Here is an 18,932-nt window from a genome sequence, read left to right as displayed (position 1 = left end):
AGAGGCCCCCAGAAGACATCTGGACTCATTCTGTCAGGGAATGGGCTGCTACTGCTGTGTTGGCAGTGCCTGTTCTGGACATTTGCCAAACTGATATGTAATTGTTGTTTCACATGTACATGATGTACTACTATCTGCACAGCCAGGTCAGACAAGAGGGAAAAGTTGACCACTTGATCCAGAAGGACATTTAGGCTTTATCCAATTCACAGACCTGCCATCTGGGCTGTGTTGCTTTTGTATATAACCAAAAAGAGAGCACTCGTTGGTTAGAAGTATCCAACAGTAGAGAAAGTTACTTACTTTGGTAATGCTCTCTCTAGCGGATGCTCTGTCTAACTGCAGATTCCTTACCGAACCTTCCACCGCCTTGTTCTGTTTTCCTGGACTCTTTTCCATGTAAAAAGTCCCAGGAGTAGAGGTCTGCACACTGGTCAGGACCAATTTGCTGTTGGATTCCGCGACTGGGGGTGGGGACGGGGACAGCCTAGAAACAACTGACCTCAGTGCCCATGAGTGGCGCTCTTTGTCATTTCTGGAGTGTAACAATGCCGGTGCAGAGCTGCATGATGTCATCTACCACACTCAAGGGTACTGCGTTACAATTTATGGATCCATTCTGACATCTGGGGAGTATTCAAAAGGAAAAGAATATGCAGTTAAATAGAGTATCCACCAGAAAAAGCATTAATGAAGGTAAGTAACTTGTTCTTTAAAAATGAATAGAGTTCTAATAAACTTACTTCAATACAATAATGTTTTCTCTGCTTGCAGTGCGCACCAGGAGGATGCCTGATGGAGCTATGTATTCAGCTCAGTATCATTATGTTGGGAAAGCAACTAATACAAAACAATCTGTTTGAAATTGGAATCCCGTAAGTATTTTGATTTTTGTTTTTGTGAAGGCCTATTCATTTTTGTAGAAGGCAGCAAATGGATGTATTGCACCCTATATCTTGCTTATGTCTATGTTTTAATAACATCTCACACCACTAATGCTGTCAGGTATTAGTGATTACAATGGAAGTAGAAACTCTACACTCAGTTCATTACACATATTTTAACTCATGCAATTTCATCATTTGATTGTTTGTCCAAGGTAATAACATTTATAGCATGAAAGATTACAGAAATTGAATACCATGTATATAGATGAAATGGTACTGCAGACTAAAACAATACAAACATTTCCAATCAATTTCGCACCTGTTGGAAAGTGTGTTATTTGTAGGGGAAATGTATAACTGCCACTGGCAATAAGGCCACTAACACAATATAGGGCTCAGAATAGGCCTTAGAAAATGATTCGATTAACAAAAGGGAGGAGTACCACCATATAGAATCAAGAACAATCCTAATGGGGTGCGTGGCTGACAAAAGGAAATAGGTTATCCTTTTGTTAAAAACCCCTCACTCACCAGCCTAGTGGTGACATGCTTCATCGGGGTCCACCCTGGTGGCCTAGCGTCACCAGGGTGTGCTACAACACTTGAATTTCAGTGGAGCAGGTTGTGACTGTAAGTGCAGAAAAAGTGTGTTATAAATTGTCCTGGTTTAACTTAGTGGGAAGATAAATTTTATTAACAAGCAACAGGACAATATTAAAAAATGGGTGTGGCGAGATACTGATAGGGTAGTTACGGCCAAAAGTATCTCTATATGTGTGTTGGTCTACATGTTTCAACCTTACGTGGGAAGTACCAGGTATTCGTCAGGACCATGAACAAGGAAGTGGACGGTCTGTGCCCCCTAAAAGGCATACCCAGTCCTAAATCCTCGTGCCTCAGTAGTTAAAAATCGCTACTGGAAAGAAGGCTCTAACCTGGATGGGCGAGCTTGTGAATTAAAAATCAAAAAGACCTGTTAGGGAGAAAAGAGAGAGACGAACATTCATCAGACGTGGTCTAATTTACATGCCTGTTACGTAGTGCAGTGTCGTGTCTCTATGTCATCATGCTTCATGCCATTCTCATTAGGAAATTGTGCTGGTGACAAAATAATATTGTCGTGCAGTTCGTTGGCCCACTTGGGGCGCTTTATTTTGCCAACTCTCGCATACTTATCAAGAGGTGCGTGCTCAGTGGCATGTAATACTTTTATTTCAAACTCGCGCACTTGTAATGATTATAGTGGCGTGATGTCATATCCTCGCATTCCTATTATTGTGGTTGCAAGATTCATTTTAAGGTCTCCCATATGGACAGTACCTCCGACTACGCAGGAATTGTAGCAAACTTATAGACTACAAAAATCTGGCAGAGGATCTTACTAAAAAACTAGAACTGCGGGGATACCCTTCCAAAATCATGACCAAATGCGAGAAAAGGGCAAGAAACCAGCCCAGGGATGCCCTACTCGAAGAAAAAACAAAGGAAAATGAAGCAATACCACTCACATGCGTTACCACTTACAACGCAATTTCCAACCAAGTAAGTAGAAGCATCAATAAGCACTGGTCAATACTCAATTCGGGAAACTTAAAATGGGAAAAACCTCTATTCTCATACAGAAAAGCGCAGAGCCTCAAAGACAGCCTGGTCAACACCAGACCCAAGACAACAACTACCAATGTAAATCCCAGCATCACACAAATATGGGGACTATCTCCTGTAACAGGACACTCCAGATGTGGAGACTGCAGTGTATGCCACCTCACGGAGAACACAAAAACCCTCAACCTGGAAGAAGGAAAAACCTGGGAACAACGATCACACACGAATTGCAATAGTAGCAATGTGGTGTACCTGATCAAATGCACATGCGGAAAACCCTATATAGGCATGACAACCCGCAAGGTGAAGCAACGTATCAGTGAACATCGGAGCACAATACGCTGTAAAAAGAACAACACCTGACTCACGGAGCACTTTTTGGCGGTGCATCACTCACCCAATGACATGCAGTGGACGGTAATAGAACAAGTACAACCAGGTCCAAACACCCAGAATCGCTTATTTGAAAAGGAACAACACTGGATCTACAGACTTTCGACACACAAGATTGGCCTGAATGACAACATTCCCTGGGCCTCTGTTCTTAAATAACCAATACCCAGGTTTTTCCACATATCCTGACATGTGCCATCCTGTAGTTATGATACAAACTCTCCTCCCACTTAGGATGAGGTTATATCCTCTCCTGTCTGACCCTATAAGGCACACTCTGTGCACCATCATAATGAACAGCCACACACAACTGTGATGGTCTATTCGTTTCATACCAATGTGCACCCCTATACATGCCGCTCGCTGGATATATACTGTCCGCCCAGCTTACCAGCGCATAGTGTTACTAATTCTTTAGGACGTCCCCCTTTAAAAATAATTCTCCATTCCCCTCGACGCCAGGGGTTTAATGTCACTATGCATCCTGCTGCTTCTCTAAAAGACCAGCGTACTAAGTCACTAGATCATTATGATCACCTTTATAACAATCATTCATTCCCCTCCACACTAGGGGTTTATTGTCGCCAATTTCCCCAGTACGTTTCATACTGAGACAATCAGTACACAGCGTCAGTCTGTGTCCACATAACTACGAGCGATCTGCCATTAACTTGGTTTAGCCCCTGGCGGCACCCGTAGTGGACAGTGTTGCCATGGTTACACTCACGTGATACTCACGTAACCACGCCCACCCCGGAAGCCGGCGCCTAACTTTAACGGACACGGGAGCGCCGTGTTTTGTAGCGGTACAAAAGGGGATGATGGATGGAGCGTTTGAGCAAATCAAAACTCACCCCCAGTCAACTGATCTGGGTTTAATCCATCACCGTTCTTTAGCCCACTCAGCCACCCCAGTTCAGACATGGCTATATGCAAATCAGTCTGACCCTGTGCCTCATGGGAACAGTCCAGCCCGAACTGCCAAGCCATGTCTTCACTGGACCGGAAACAAGCATCCTGGGACCGGTATCGGATTCATAATCCTCATCAGCCAGGTTATCTTGAATCCAGTGGCCAAGTGAGCAAGGGACTCACGTCTGAGCATACCCTGCCACACTTAGGGCGAACAAAGCGATACAAAAGGGGATGATGGATGGAGCGTTTGAGCAAATCAAACACTCACCCCCAGTCAACTGATCTGGGTTTAATCCATCACCGTTCTTTAGCCCACTCAGCCACCCCAGTTCAGACATGGCTATATGCAAATCAGTCTGACCCTGTGCCTCATGGGAACAGTCCAGCCCGAACTGCCAAGCCATGTCTTCCCTGGACCGGAAACAAGCATCCTGGGACCGGTTTCGGATTCATAATCCTCATCAGCCAGGTTATCTTGAATCCAGTGGCCAAGTGAGCAAGGGACTCACGTCTGAGCATACCCTGCCACACTTAGGGCGAACAAAGCGATACAAAAGGGGATGATGGATGGAGCGTTTGAGCAAATCAAACACTCACCCCCAGTCAACTGATCTGGGTTTAATCCATCACCGTTCTTTAGCCCACTCAGCCACCCCAGTTCAGACATGGCTATATGCAAATCAGTCTGACCCTGTGCCTCATGGGAACAGTCCAGCCCGAACTGCCAAGCCATGTCTTCCCTGGACCGGAAACAAGCATCCTGGGACCGGTTTCGGATTCATAATCCTCATCAGCCAGGTTATCTTGAATCCAGTGGCCAAATGAGCAAGGGACAGCGGAGGAGAGTTGTAGGTAACTGACCTTTCGCATCACGACTAAACTGTAAGTAAAAGCTTTGCCTCCATAGAACCACCCCCGTTATCGAGTCCAGGGATTTTTCGCGATCCCTAACCTGACCGAAAACGTTCAGTGAAACAGTCGCCTCTATATATTTACAGAATACGTTTTCTCCAGTGATGAAACCACCCTCTGCCCTACGATGCAATAGGGACTTGAATAGGAGTAAGCCGTCATTCTATGTTTGTCTGTTTTCATGTTATGTGGTAATAAGTCCTTGTATGTCCATTGATTTTCTACGGGTAAACTATGCACAAACTTAAAATGAATCACGCAACCACAATAATAGGCATGCGAGGATATGACATCACGCCACTATAATCATTACAAGTGCGCGAGTTTGGAATAAAAATATTACATGCCACTGAGCACGCACCTCTTGATAAGTATGCGAGAGTTGGCAAAATAAAGCGCCCCAAGTGGGCCAACGAACTGCACGACAATATTATTTTGTCACCAGCACAATTAACTAATGAGAATGGCATGAAGCATGATGACATAGAGACACGACACTGCACTACGTAACAGGCATGTAAATTAGACCACGTCTGATGAATGTTCGTCTCTCTCTTTTCTCCCTAACAGGTCTTTTTGATTTTTAATTCACAATCTCGCCCATCCAGGTTAGAGCCTTCTTTACAGTAGCGATTTTTACCTACTGAGGCACGAGGATTTAGGACTGGGTGTGCCTTTTAGGGGGCACAGACCGTCCACTTCCTTGTTCATGGTCGTGACGAATACCCGGTACTTCCCACGTAAGGTTGAAACATGTAGACCAACACACATATAGAGATACTTTTGGCCGTAACTACCCTATCAGTATCTCGCCACACCCATTTTTTAATATTGTCCAGTTGCTTGTTAATAAAATGTATCTTCCCACTAAGTTAAACCAGGACAATTTTAACACACTTTTTCTGCACTTACAGTCACAACCTGCTCCACTGTAATTCAGGTGTTGTAGCACACCCTGGTGACGCTAGGCCACCAGGGTGGACACCGATGATGAAGCATGTCACCACTAGGCTGGTGAGTGAGGGTTTTTTAACAAAAGGATAAACTCTTTCCTTTTGTCAACCACGCACCCCATTAGGATTGTTCTTGATTCTATATGGTGGTACTCCTCCCTTTTGTTTATCTAATCCTTTACCAGGGGAACAGGAGTACTCTCCGTTCACTCAAGGTGAACACGATCCCTTGCTCTCCCTTTGTTAACCCTTAGAAAATGATCCCCGTGCTCAACCCTTGGTAGCTTGGCTGTGAGCAGACAGAATTTACTTCGAAGACAAGTATGTAAAGCATTTGAAAACACTAATTCAGTAGTTAATTAAGACATAATGCACAATAAAAATCCAACACCAATTTTAAACAGGAAATATTTTTATCTTTAGAAAGACACCAAAATGACGACAATCCAAAGGAGGGAACTGGAGATATGAATTTTCAAAGATTTATCATTATCTAGAACATAGAAAACTACAGTGTTTTATCGGGACATCTGGTCGCAATAGACAGGGTCAGAGTCAAAGTTTCAGGCCGACCGCCATGGAGCCCTTCCCAGCTACCCCTCATGGTAGGTCTCAGTCACAGTTTTTACCTTCGGACTTAGAAACTTTTCTGGAGCTTTTCTTCCCGGGGTCTCTCGAAGCTCTCAGCCAGTCCAGGTTCGCAGGATTGCCTTGCGACGAGCTCACTTATGGAAGTCCGTCCTCCGGAACATTTGAGCGGAACAAACCAAGGATATAGGCCGACACGTGGTTGAAGGCTTACGTGGTTGCTCCCGGTCACCCTTTCTTCTTTTGGATGTAGAAAATTTAAGGAGCTTTTTCCCGTGGGGACCCTCGATTCTCTTCACCAGGCCGGATTCAGTGAGGATTCGCCGGCCTCTGATTTTGCCTACTCCCGGTCAAACTCTGGAATTAGAGCTTTTTAGCGGGACAAACCTGGACGGCAGACTGACTCGCGGTTGAAGGCAGGCAGCTTGGGTGGCCAGGTTGAGTTGGTCCCCTTACGGAGCTTTTGTTTAATTTGCTCCAAAGTTCTCCAAAGTTCTCTAACTTCTTCCTGAAGTTCCCCAAGGTGTCGCAAACTCACTTCGGGGGTCTGAAAGCTCCAAAATGGTCATTGAAAGTTGAGGGCTTCAGTTCCCACAATCCTCTTGGACAAAATCTTTGCAAATCCACTGTTAGCTCTCCAAGTTGAGGATTCTTGGTGGTGATGTTCCAGGTGAGCTCTGTTAACCTGTAGCTTGCAGGGAGTCCACTGTTGCAGAAGGTGCAATATTCAGAGTGCACGCCTTAGGAAATGCACATCCAACTCCTCAGCATCGCCATTCTTGCTTTCTTAAGTTTCAAGCTGTAGATCTGAGAGGCTCTGACCCTCTCAGATACTTATTCCAAATTCTCTGGGTCAGGAAGGAGGTCACGCCTATCCAGTGGGGTGTAGGGTACCACCCCAAGGTATCACCACTTCCTGCAGAGTGTGGGACTATTTTGTACCAAAGTGCACCAATTCTTCCAAATTCATAATGGCTGACTTTCCAGCAGGAGAGAGAGCTGGATAAACGTACACCTAGGGTGGCTAATCTCCAAAGTATCTCCTCCTTTATTCTGCTCATTCCGTCCTTAAGCCTAGCATCTGGCTGGGTTCAAATGAGTAAAGTTGTATATGACACTGGTGTCTTCCCCTTCCCTTGAAGTCCATTGTTTATGACTCCCCCCCCTGCTCTGCTATTCCTGTGTAACAGAACACTGCCCTCCCAGCTGAGCTGATCAACCCCAGTGGCTATTTATCACCTCTTCAAAGAAGCCTGGGTAATCCACTTAACTCTGCCCAATTAGGACAGACCACTAGAAGGCTGAATCTGAGCCTACAGACAAAGAAGGTCATAACTTCTTTTCTGTACATTTTAGGAGAAATTCAACAGCATTATATTGTTGAGTTTATTAATACCATTCTGGGAAGTCTTTGAATGGTATTTTAGCCTTCTCCTATCAAGAGTTATTAGTTAATAACTTCTTGCCACGTTAACCTATGTGGCAGGGGATTTGCAATCGGAAAAATGACTTGGGCTATTTTTCCAGCACCAGGGCTTATAAAAACATATTTTATAACTAGACTGCCTATATCTACAAGTCCCCCACCTCTGGAACGCCTTGGGGAGACTTTAGGGGTTCTGAATATGTAAAAATATTTCATATCCTCACGCCACAGTGGTACTAGAACCAAAGTCGATTTTGTGCAGCACTTTACCACAATGTGGGGGGTGAAATGTGCAATTTCACTTCACCCAGGGCATTTAAAACTCATGTTATAAGGGTCTTCCTTTTAGATACCTGACCCCCCACCCCTGGGACACCTAGCGGAGACCCTGGGGGTACCTAATATGCCTAAACATTGTAGGTTATCCATGTATAAGAGCCCCATACACCAACGTCGAGTTTAAGCACAATTTACATTTTAAAAGCAGTCCTGCAAAACAGGGATCATTTTAAACTAACCTCAGGCTCAGCAGTGCACACATGCACGTGCATAAAAGGCTGCTGGCCTCTAAACTGCCGTGCCCTATTATATGCTAGGGACTTGGAGGTAGTTTCAATCCCCCTGTCCTATTATGTACTAGGGCCCTATAGGGTAGGTCATGCCAATCGCAGGGGTACCCCAACCCATAGTGTACCCTAGTGTACGTAAGTGTTTTCACTGTATTCTAAGTGTCTTTCAGCATAGCACTGGCCCTGGAACTGGTTAGGCAGAGCCAAGGGTCAGTCAGAGTCAGTCACCACCAGTTCCAGTCAGCACTATATGGGGGGTGCCCAGGGCACAGGATGACTTTGCAACAGAACCTATTTACAGAAAATAAAAACTGATTCCAGGAAAAGAAGATGCACCAGAAGGGTCACAGCGATGGCTGTATATGCGCTGCAAAAGAAGAGTCGGTGGGAGAGAGATGGAGAAACTTAGCTCCCTGTATAACTATCTGTGATAGCATTAGCACACGTAATTATTGTCCTCTTCCCTTTGAATAAATCTTTACCATAAAAAAGTTTAAAAACATAAAGTGTGCATTGTGCAGACAGCAAGTGTTTGTCTATGTCAACAATGTACATATGCCCATTGTTGATCGACAATATGAAAAATGATTTCTTCATGCAATGAATAATGCTTTATTTGATATGTAAAGGGAGATTCTTACACAAGTCCTAAATTATGTGTACATGTTAGTTAACATTCTATCAGTGGCCCAAACTCTTGTCAGGGTAAGTCAGATTCACACCTAGGATAACCTATGCTCACCCTCTGGTAGCTAGGTGCAAAGCAGGCAGGCTTATCGTAGGAGGCAATGTGTAAAGTATTTGTGCAACACACACACACACAGTAATGCAAATAATACATCACAAAAAATATCCACATAGGTTTAAAAAAACAGGGAATACTTATTTGCATTAAATAAGACCAAATTGACAAACTTCCAACCAGTAGATCAAGAGATATCAATTTTTAGGCATCTTCACTCCTTTTAGAGCCATTACGGTAATTTGCAAGAATGGCACAATAACTGTAGCCATTTCGGGACTCGGAACATCTTTATGCGGTCATGACAAGACTGTAATGTTGCAAGTTAATCCATCCAGCTGCCCTCGATGTCACATGAGTCAATGGTAGAGATCACACAGACCCTGTACTCGCAGAAATTTTGTTGATGAATGCAGCTGCTGTAATGTGGCAATGCTGCCTCACTAGAGGGCCGAACTGAGGCACATTGTCGTCTGGCATGCCTTGCTTTGGGACAGTGCGTGCCCAGGGTGTCTTGGTTGTCAGGGCAACGGGAGGCAGGATCAGGGCACACACGCCAGTCAGTACTCACAGCGGCACTCATAGCCAGGAGAGCTGATCCTCAAGTGCTAGTAAACAGAGAGGGAGGATCGGAGCATACACGCCGGTCAGAGCTCACAGTAGTGCTCATAGCCAGGAGCGCTAAGCCTCATGCGCTTGTAAGCAGATAGGTGCTGGTCCTCAAGGCTCTTGAAGAGGGAAGCAAGAGCGCTGGTCCCCAAGCACTCTGAAAGAAGGAAGCACTGGTATTTAAATCACTGGAAGTTTAGAATGCAGATGCAGAGCTCACGAATGACAGAGTCCCATGGTTGCTGCACAGAGGGGAAATATTTGATGCCCCTGAAATTTCTCACAGAACATGGGGCAAGTCAGCAAGCCCTTGGAAACATTCTGAGTCTTAGTCCTAAGTCCTCTAGCAGGGCAGAAGTCAGCAGGCAGCACAACAGCTCAACAAAGCAGGGAAGCAGTTCCTTAGAACAGTTAGGCACAGTAGAGTGCCAGATCCATTTGATAAGGCCAAAGCCCTAATACTTATACTCAAAAGTGCCTTTGATGTTGGAGGTGACTAAACCCTCTGAAGAGCATATGAATCCCTTTCAGGCCAGCCTTGGCTCCAGACTACAGACAGGAGGTAAATTATCCCTTTGTGTGAGGGCAGGAAAAAACCTATTCAGATGTAGGTATGAGCCACCTCTCCTGCACCCTGCCCAGGAAGACTATCAGTATGCAAATGAATGTATATGTATCCCCTGTCACACCCAGTCATTCCTGTCTGCCGACACACAGACCAAAGTTAAGAGCAGAATATGTTCTCTTTCTTTATGCACTTTCTTAAAAGTGGCATTTCTAAAATAGTAATGTGAAATCCAACTGTATCACTAAAGAGTAATTACCATCACCCTTACAAAAATATTAAACATAAAGTTAGGAACTACAGCTTGAAATTTATTTTAAGGAATCCCCAATGCTAGCCTGTGGAAGGAGTAGACCTCATAGCAGTGAAAAATGAACGTAGTTGTTTGTCACTACCGAGACAATTAAAACTCAAAGGTTCATGCCTTTTAGTTACATAGTACCCTGCCCTTGAGGTCACTTATGTCCTGCCTTTCGGGTAACTTATGTGTAATAAATGGGAGGTTTTAAGGCTTGGAAAGTGGTTTTGAATGCCAAGTCTAAGCAGCAGTAAACTGCACCCATAGGCTGTGCAATGGAAGGCCTGAGACAGGTTTGAAAGGCTACTTATGGGGGTGCCAGAACCAGTGCTACAGGACCACTAGTAGCATTTATAGTATAGGCCCTGGGTGCATGGGGTAACCCTTTACAAGGGACTTACAGGTAAACTAAATATGACAATCCGATATACACCAATCTCACCATGTTTAGAGGGAGCACATTCACGATAGCACCGGTTAGCAGTGGTAAAGCACCCACAGTCCAAAAGCCTACAAAAAGGTACAGCAATAAGTGGGACGAAAGGGGAAAACATTGGGGGAAGACCACCCTAGAAGTCTCGAGAGTATTTAATCCTACCCTTCCCTGACTGCATTGTGGTCTCCCCCAAGACTGGATACACTACAGACCTGCTTTGTTCTCCTAAAATCTGCTTCAGCCCATTGCTAGAATTTAGTAGTGCTTAGTGCATTTTTATTACCTAATGGCAAAATGTATTTAGAAATCGAAGACATCTATCACTGGAAATCCACTCTGTTCCCTTTTTGCCATGTACAGCTAACTGTTGTGAGGAGAAGATCTGCGCCATATAAATACCCTTTAATAAATACTAATTACTCATTCTTGTAATTTAAATCTGAGCTCAACCCACGTGGGCTATGGCACAGAGCAGACAGCCTTAAGAAAATGTGTAGAAGAATTAGAAGTGCAAAAATAATGAAAAAGTAGAAAACAAAACACAATTAAAATCACACTCCAATTTATTAAACTGGAGTATATATATATATTAATGAACAAAATGTCTCCAAAACAGCAAAAATCAAAGAGGAGAATTAAGAGAAATAAATTTTCAATGTTTTAGATTGTCGAAAGGTAGGGCCGAATTCGACCAAGAACCCTTCAGTATTTGCCCGGTGTTAGCCGCCTCTCATACCATTCGAGATTACCAAACAAAGAGGCAGGCGCTGGAGACAGAAGGCAGGAAACAGGAGTTTATTCCGACGGAGCAGAACACGTCAAATCAGACAACAGGGTATCTTCTCGAGGTGCTCTAAACGCATCCTTGAGGCCTGGCCTCTTATACACAGGTTTATTGCTTTATTACATAAAACACATTCTTGTTAATACTTTGATGTACGGAAAGGCATCCTCGGAATCTCCGTTCCAAACCCGTTCCCACACATATTTACAGTAAAAGTCCCACCCCGATCTCAGTAGGTGATGACTATAACGCAGCTGGATATCCCGCCGGCTCCCGGAATGTGCGCGGCTGATCGGATCTCATGGGGTGGGGGCTTTTATCATTCATAGATTCTTTGAAGAAGGACAGCTTCCTACTGTAAGGGGCAATAAACTGTATCCGCGGGGCTAGGTGATGGCCTGGGATCGGGCGGGACAATCGGGCACAGAGGAAGGGGGTTCATCAAAGGATGCGTGATCATTAAAGGGACGGAGGGAGGTGTTAGTCGGGTACGGAATGTGGCTCCGAGGCAGGGCCGCGCTGAAGGGGGGGTTTATGGCCCAAGCATGTGAGAACGTGGGCTGTCAGCGCGCGGGGGGATGCTGGCGGGGTCAGAGAGAGAGAGAGAGAGAGACGCGCGGGCTATCGGCAGTGGGCAGAGAGGCCATGGTGTTCAAAATGGCTGCTACTTACGCGCACATTTGAGCTAAAAAGGGGGCAAGATGGCGCCGATAATGTTTACGTCGCAATCTAGATTTTAACAGTCCTCCCTTTTCAACATATCTAGCCAGCTTGTCAATTTATGTCTATCCGCATCATATTACTGATTTCTACATCATACAAAGCTTTCATGCGTTCAGCTTCAAAGTTCGGAGTCTTAGGGCAAACAAAGTTAGCAAATAGTGAACACAGAGGTGGCAAGCATTGAATACCCAGGCAGAGTCCGCATATTACAACGATTGGTATCAGTGCAATCATGAGCAACCTCCATCCCCAGTCCTTTACAGTATTCCAGAACCAACTCCCGAGCGACCATCCTTCTTGTTCCTGATGAACTTCTGAGGAGAGTCTGTGGAGGTGTTCGATGGCCTTGTAAACGGAGGGTGAATTGTCTGGTATGTAGGTACAACAGCTGGACCCGATGATACGACATGCTCCTCCACGGTCCGCCAGAACCACATCCAGAACAAGGCGGTTTTGAAGAGCCACCAGACGGACCGCCTGAAGCTCGGCTGTATTGTTTGTGAGGATACCAGCTGTAATGTTCATCGTTGTCTCGACTGCCTGGGATAAATGTCGAATGGCACGACTGTTCGCCATCGGACCCCAAAGTGGAACGAGTCCTTTCATTGCATCCAAGAATTGTGCTCCAGTGGAGTCGGCCTGCTCGATGTCCTTTGCTCGTCTCTGTCGGTGATGGTTTGCCAGAGCCACATAGGTTGGAGGAAGGATGAAGGCTATGTAGCAGGTACCTCCCCAGCCCTTTGGGAGCCAGGTGTAGGCTTTTGTACCACAGACGAAGTACATGTTTGAAGAGGTGACAAAAGAGGGTGGGTCGGTTGAGTACAAAGTTCTGGTGATGCGGCAAGTGCTGTGGCCCACCATTTGTGTCCCACGGCCTGTGATGCATACGAGGCCCGAGACATTGACGACAGATAGGGCCACAGTCAGGGTGGCAGCTGTTCGTTTCCGGAGGTAGGATAAGGTAGGTCTGGCTGGATTGTTGAATATTTGCATCTCCACCCTTTCTTTGGCGGGGAGGTCCATGTGAACAGAGGCATTGGAGGATAGAGGGCAAAAAGGAGCAGCAACTCTCCCTGTTTTGTTCAGCCAGACTCCATGATAAAAGTGTGACATAGTTTCGCTAGAAGTGGCGTTGTCTCTGTAGCTCTCTTGCAAGAGGATCAGCCAGGCAAGGCAGGAGCCGTGAACAGAGAAAGGTGAAGGGATGAAGGGAATGGAATGTCCGGTGGCATGTGGTATCAACCCACAGATCCAGCAATTCGTGGCATTTGCAGCAAGGTTGTGTTGGTGCAGCAACTGTACGAAGGAATTGTTCCAGAACTCCTTACGCCTTTCTTGGATTTGAGGTGAAAGAGAGACCAGGTAGTGTTCTTTCAGGGTGGTAGGCTGTGCAGTCGTTAGAAATGTCTTATGAGCCGGTGCGTTCTCTTCCACGATCCAGAAGGTAGTCATGAGGAGGAGGCAAAAGAGAAGAGTGATAAGAAGAGCAATAGTCTTTGAGCTGTGCAAACTGTCAGTTTTCGGGTTCCTGTAGCGGGTCTTCGGATGTCCGGTTGCTTCCATCATCTTCGTATCGGGCGCTTCCATCATCTTCAAGGTGCTCGGTAGTGGACAGAACCACAGACTTCGTTTGGTTTCTCTCCTGGCAGCCTTTGTAGTGTTAGGCCGCCGCTCTGAGAATGATAACTTAGTCAGTGGTCTACTTAGCTGAAGCTCCCTCCTTTCGTCGCAGGTTATACCCTTCCCTGGATGGCACAGTGGGATCAGGGAATTTCGCCAATTCGAGTGCCTCTGTCTCAGGGTAGCAGCTCAGGGATGGTCGGTCTTTGTTCAGGAGCTCTTCTTGGGTGGTCACGTCTTCGGTCGACGTCAGGGTCGGAGAGATTTTCTTGCAATGATGTGCATGCAGCCAATTTCGCTTCCCCTCCACTCGAAGAGCTGTTCGGGTGGTGATCAAGACTTGCCAGGGGCCCGTCCAGCGGGGTTCCAGACTCTTCTCCCGCTGGAAGTTCCGAATCAGGATGAAACTCCAGGCCGGATGGCATGTCCAGGGCCCCTGGAAGCATCGGGGATGGCCTGCAGCACCTGATGATGAATAACAGACAGTGTTTTAGTTAGGTTATACAGGTAGTCAGACATTAGGACGTCCAGGACGTCGTGAATAGATGTTGGTTTGGGTGCGGACCAGATACTCATAGGCCGGCCGAAAACGACCTCGTAAGGGGTCAAGTGGTGTTTGGTGGGGGTGGAACGCATTGACAGCAATGCTAGGGGGAGAGCGTCTGGCCATTTTAGTCCTGTGGTAGCCACTATTTTCGCCAGTTTTAGTTTCAATGTGGCATTGTGCCGATCGACCAGTCCACCGGTTTGGGGTGGAAAACTGCATGGAATTTCTGTCGTACCCCCAGTCCTTTCAGGATGAGCTGGATAACCTCGGCTACAAAATGGGGGCCATTGTCACTCCATAAAATACGCCAAAGGCCGTAGCGAGGGAAGAACTCTTTCAGTAGTACTTTTGCAGTGGCAATAGCAGTGTTGTCATGCGTCGGGTAGGCTTCCACCCATTTGCTAAAAGCGCACACAACAACAAGTACATACTTCAGTCCTTGACATCTCTCCAACTGGATATAGTCCATCTGTAGGACTTCAAATGGATGGTTGGGGACCCCAAACGCTCCCCGGGGTACGACAGTTCCTTTCCCAGGGTTGTGTTGTAGGCAGACTAGACATTGTTGGACTAATCGTTTGGCTGAGTCTGTAATTCTATCGTTATGCCAAACTCGGGAGACAAGTTCGGCCATAGGGGCAGATCCTATGTGTGCAGGGGAATGGGCCATAGTCAGTATGGGGATCAGGTACGAGTTGGGTAGCAACCATTTGTTCGTGTCTTTTGTCCGCCAGCAGCCTTCATCATCCTTTAATCCCACCCGTGCCCATTCAGTCAATTCTTGTGGTGAGCTGGCCATTTGGATGTCCCTAATAGTTTCCCTAGCGTCCGTCCATTTTTCTGCTTGTGACCTAGTCACGTACATGCGAGTCGTCGTCCTGTTCTCAGCTGTGGTTCGGGCAGTGATGTCGGCCAGTGCATTTCCCTGTCCAATGATGTCTGTCACCTTTTTGTGTGCTTGGCATTTGATTACGGCAAGTTGTTTGGGGAGGAGAACCGCTTCAGTCAGAGCGGAGACTAGATCTCTGTGCAGGATGGGTGTGCCATGAGATGTCAGAAATCCCCTCTCCTTCCATAAGAGCCCAAAATGATGAACCACCCCGAAGGCATACTGGCTGTCCGTGTAAATGTTTGCTGTCGTCCCCTGTGCTAGGATACATGCTCGTGTGAGGGCAATCAGTTCTGCCGCCTGGGCGGATCGTTGTGTGATGCGGGCGGTTTCAACTACAGTTAGGGCTGTGGTAACTGCATAGGCAGCTGAGGTGGTGCCGTCGGGGAGTTTAATGCAAGAGCCGTCTACCCATAGCTCTCCGTCAGGGTTTGGGAAGGCAGTGTCTCGGAGGTCAACTCTACTCCTAGTCTGTTCGTCCGTGAGGGTCACGCAGTCATGTATTGGGGGCACATCGGGATCGTTTTCAGGCAGAGGCAACAAGGTGTACAAAAGAGAACAGGGTATTTAACAGATGAGGGAAATACTGGGCACACAGCTCACTGGTAATTCGCAGTAGCTATGGTAAAACTAAAAGGTGCACAACGTAAACAATCGGAACAGGACCCACTGCACACTATAATGAGAGTTAGAGCATTTCAGATGTCTCAATGGACATTAAAGTTCGGTTTTCAGCAGTCAAAAGAATGGGGACACCAGTGTTTCGGCTCCTCTTTTAATCTTCATACAATGCCAGCCGACACGTGTTTCGTCGCAGGGAAACACCTTTTCCCGCGACTCCTCAGGGCTGTTGGTGGTCTATGTAGGACCATAGGTCGCAGTGCCGGTGATAATTCCGTCCCGGCCCTGCTCGAGACCGGGTTCGTCTTTGTACAAAATCAGTTCCTTGGTCTAGGAATAAAAGGTCCCCAGCGAATAACCGAAGTTGCTTTGCTTAATGGTAGCACTTTTTAAGGTAATGATCCAATCGCTTATTCCGGCTAGATTTCTAATCCACGTGTGTTGGGTGCAGACACATGTAGTATTCTTACGGGTGACACCCCGTAGTGCGGGATGCGACGCCGACAGTATGAGTGTATTCAATGGTAGTTCCGGGTACAGTCACCACTGTGACATACTGTCGGCGTCGCATCCCGCACTACGGGGTGTCACCCGTAAGAATACTACATGTGTCTGCACCCAACACACGTGGATTAGAAATCTAGCCGGAATAAGCGATTGGATCATTACCTTAAAAAGTGCTACCATTAAGCAAAGCAACTTCGGTTATTCGCTGGGGACCTTTTATTCCTAGACCAAGGAACTGATTTTGTACAAAGACGAACCCGGTCTCGAGCAGGGCCGGGACGGAATTATCACCGGCACTGCGACCTATGGTCCTACATAGACCACCAACAGCCCTGAGGAGTCGCGGGAAAAGGTGTTTCCCTGCGACGAAACACGTGTCGGCTGGCATTGTATGAAGATTAAAAGAGGAGCCGAAACACTGGTGTCCCCATTCTTTTGACTGCTGAAAACCGAACTTTAATGTCCATTGAGACATCTGAAATGCTCTAACTCTCATTATAGTGTGCAGTGGGTCCTGTTCTGAGAGGCAGCAAGGTGGCTGGGTTCAGTGTGGTGCATCGTTTCAGCGTGATGTGAGGTGCGAGCAGTGTCAGTTCGTACCCAGTCAGTCGCGCGCTGGTCAGGTGTTGTGTCTTTGTCTGGTTTAGGAGGGTGTCAACAGCATGAGGCACTAGTACCGTGAGGGAATTCGAGAGTACGATTCCCTCACTTTGCCGGATAGAGACAGCAGCAGCGGCTACTGCTCGAAGGCAGGCAGGCAAAGCTCTTGCTACAGGGTCAAGAGTGGCAGAGAAATAGGCACATGGTCGTTGTTTGGGGCCAATGGACTGAGTCAGGACAGACAAAGCACATCCCTCCCTTTCGTGAGTGTAGAGAGAGAATGGCTTTGTATAATCAGGAGTTCCTAGGACGGGCGCTGAACAAAGGGCATCTCGCAGTTCCTTGAAGGAGGATTGACATTCAGGGGTCCACAGCAGCGGAAAGGGGACATCTTTAGCCAGTAGGGAAAGTAGTGGTTTCACAATGAGGCTGAAATTTGGCAACCATTGTCGGCAGAAGGAGGTGAGGCCCACCAAAGAGCGGACTTGCTTCGGGGTTCTAGGGATAGGGGTCTCTAGAATAGCCTGTATTCGATCGGGTGTGAGCTTTCTCCCGTCTTTGGACAAGAGGTGGCCTAGGTAAGTGACTTGAGGTTGGCAGAATTGCAACTTCTTCTTGGAGACCTTGTGGCCATTTTCCGCGAGGAAGTGCAGGAGTTGGATGGTGGCTGTGACTGCAAGTGGAGTGGTGTCGGCCACCAAAAGGATATCATCGACGTACTGTATCAACACCACTCCATCCGGCCATTGGACTGCGTCCAGCTGTCTCTTGAGGGCCTGCCTGTAGATGCTTGGACTTTCAGTGTAGCCCTGGGGTGCTCTGCAAAATCTGTATGAGCGGGATTTTAAAGTGAAGCCGAAAAGGTAGCGGCTGTCCGAGTGAATGGGGATGGAGAAGAATGCGTTCTTGAGGTCGATTACCGTGAAGGTGGTGGCAGTGGAAGGAATCAGGGTCAGAATGGTGGTGATGTCTGAGACTACAGGGTACTGGGGTACAACCACTTTGTTGACTTCTCGTAGGTCGATGATGAAGCGGTACGCTTTTTCATCTCCCTCACCCTGCTTCTTCACAATGGGTAGGATAGGGCTGTTGCAAACATTGCTAACTACTTCTTCTACCACTCCTGCATCTACCAGGGACTGGATAATTTTTACCAACGCCTTCTCGCCTTCGGGGATATCCGATACTGCGGGAGTTTGGGGAGTACTGCGTCCTGTCGAACAGTTATGTGTACAGGGTCTATCATCATGCGTCCTACGTCCGAGTCAGTCTTTGCCCATAGCTACAGAGGTAGGGTGTCGAGCAAGGACACGTCAGTGTCAGTGATAGAAAACATGCGTTGTGTGCGGCAAGATCTGAGCAGTGTTGGGTTGTCGTACAGAATGACTCGCACTCCGTCTTGTGAACAGCTAATAGTAGCTCAAAAATGTTTCAATAAGTCAAGTCCCATAATGGCGTCGGGGGTGTTGAAACGTCGTGTCAGTGGTGTTATTGTCCAGGTTAAAAGAGATCGGTGTGGACAAGGGATTAGTGGAGGGCGTTCCATCAAAACCTATTGATGTCACATGTGAGCCAGACAAGGGTGCCCTGGGAATCAATCGTTTAGACAACGCACTACGTGTTGCACCAGTATCTACCAGAAATGGAGACTTCGTACCTAGGACCTTAGCGGTGACATAGGGCCTTGCTGGTCAACATAGAGCTCGACTGGATCCCTTCCTTGCCCTTGGCAGTCCTATGCAA

General features: G+C 46.8%; 1 protein-coding gene across 1 annotated transcript in view; it reads left to right on the top strand.

The window, feature by feature from the left end:
- ANO2 (anoctamin 2) overlaps positions 1-18,932 on the top strand; it is a 1,767,324-nt gene that overhangs the window by 1,580,567 nt on the left and 167,825 nt on the right. Inside the window, exon 19 of the mRNA XM_078673987.1 lies at positions 775-875. Coding sequence (XP_078530113.1) covers positions 775-875 — 101 coding nt within the window. The remainder of the gene's footprint in view (positions 1-774; positions 876-18,932) is intronic.

This window comes from Lissotriton helveticus, chromosome 1_1, assembly GCF_964261635.1.
Source record: "Lissotriton helveticus chromosome 1_1, aLisHel1.1, whole genome shotgun sequence".
Taxonomy (NCBI): Eukaryota; Metazoa; Chordata; class Amphibia; order Caudata; family Salamandridae; genus Lissotriton; species Lissotriton helveticus.
This window is presented reverse-complemented; position numbering and strand designations above follow the sequence as displayed.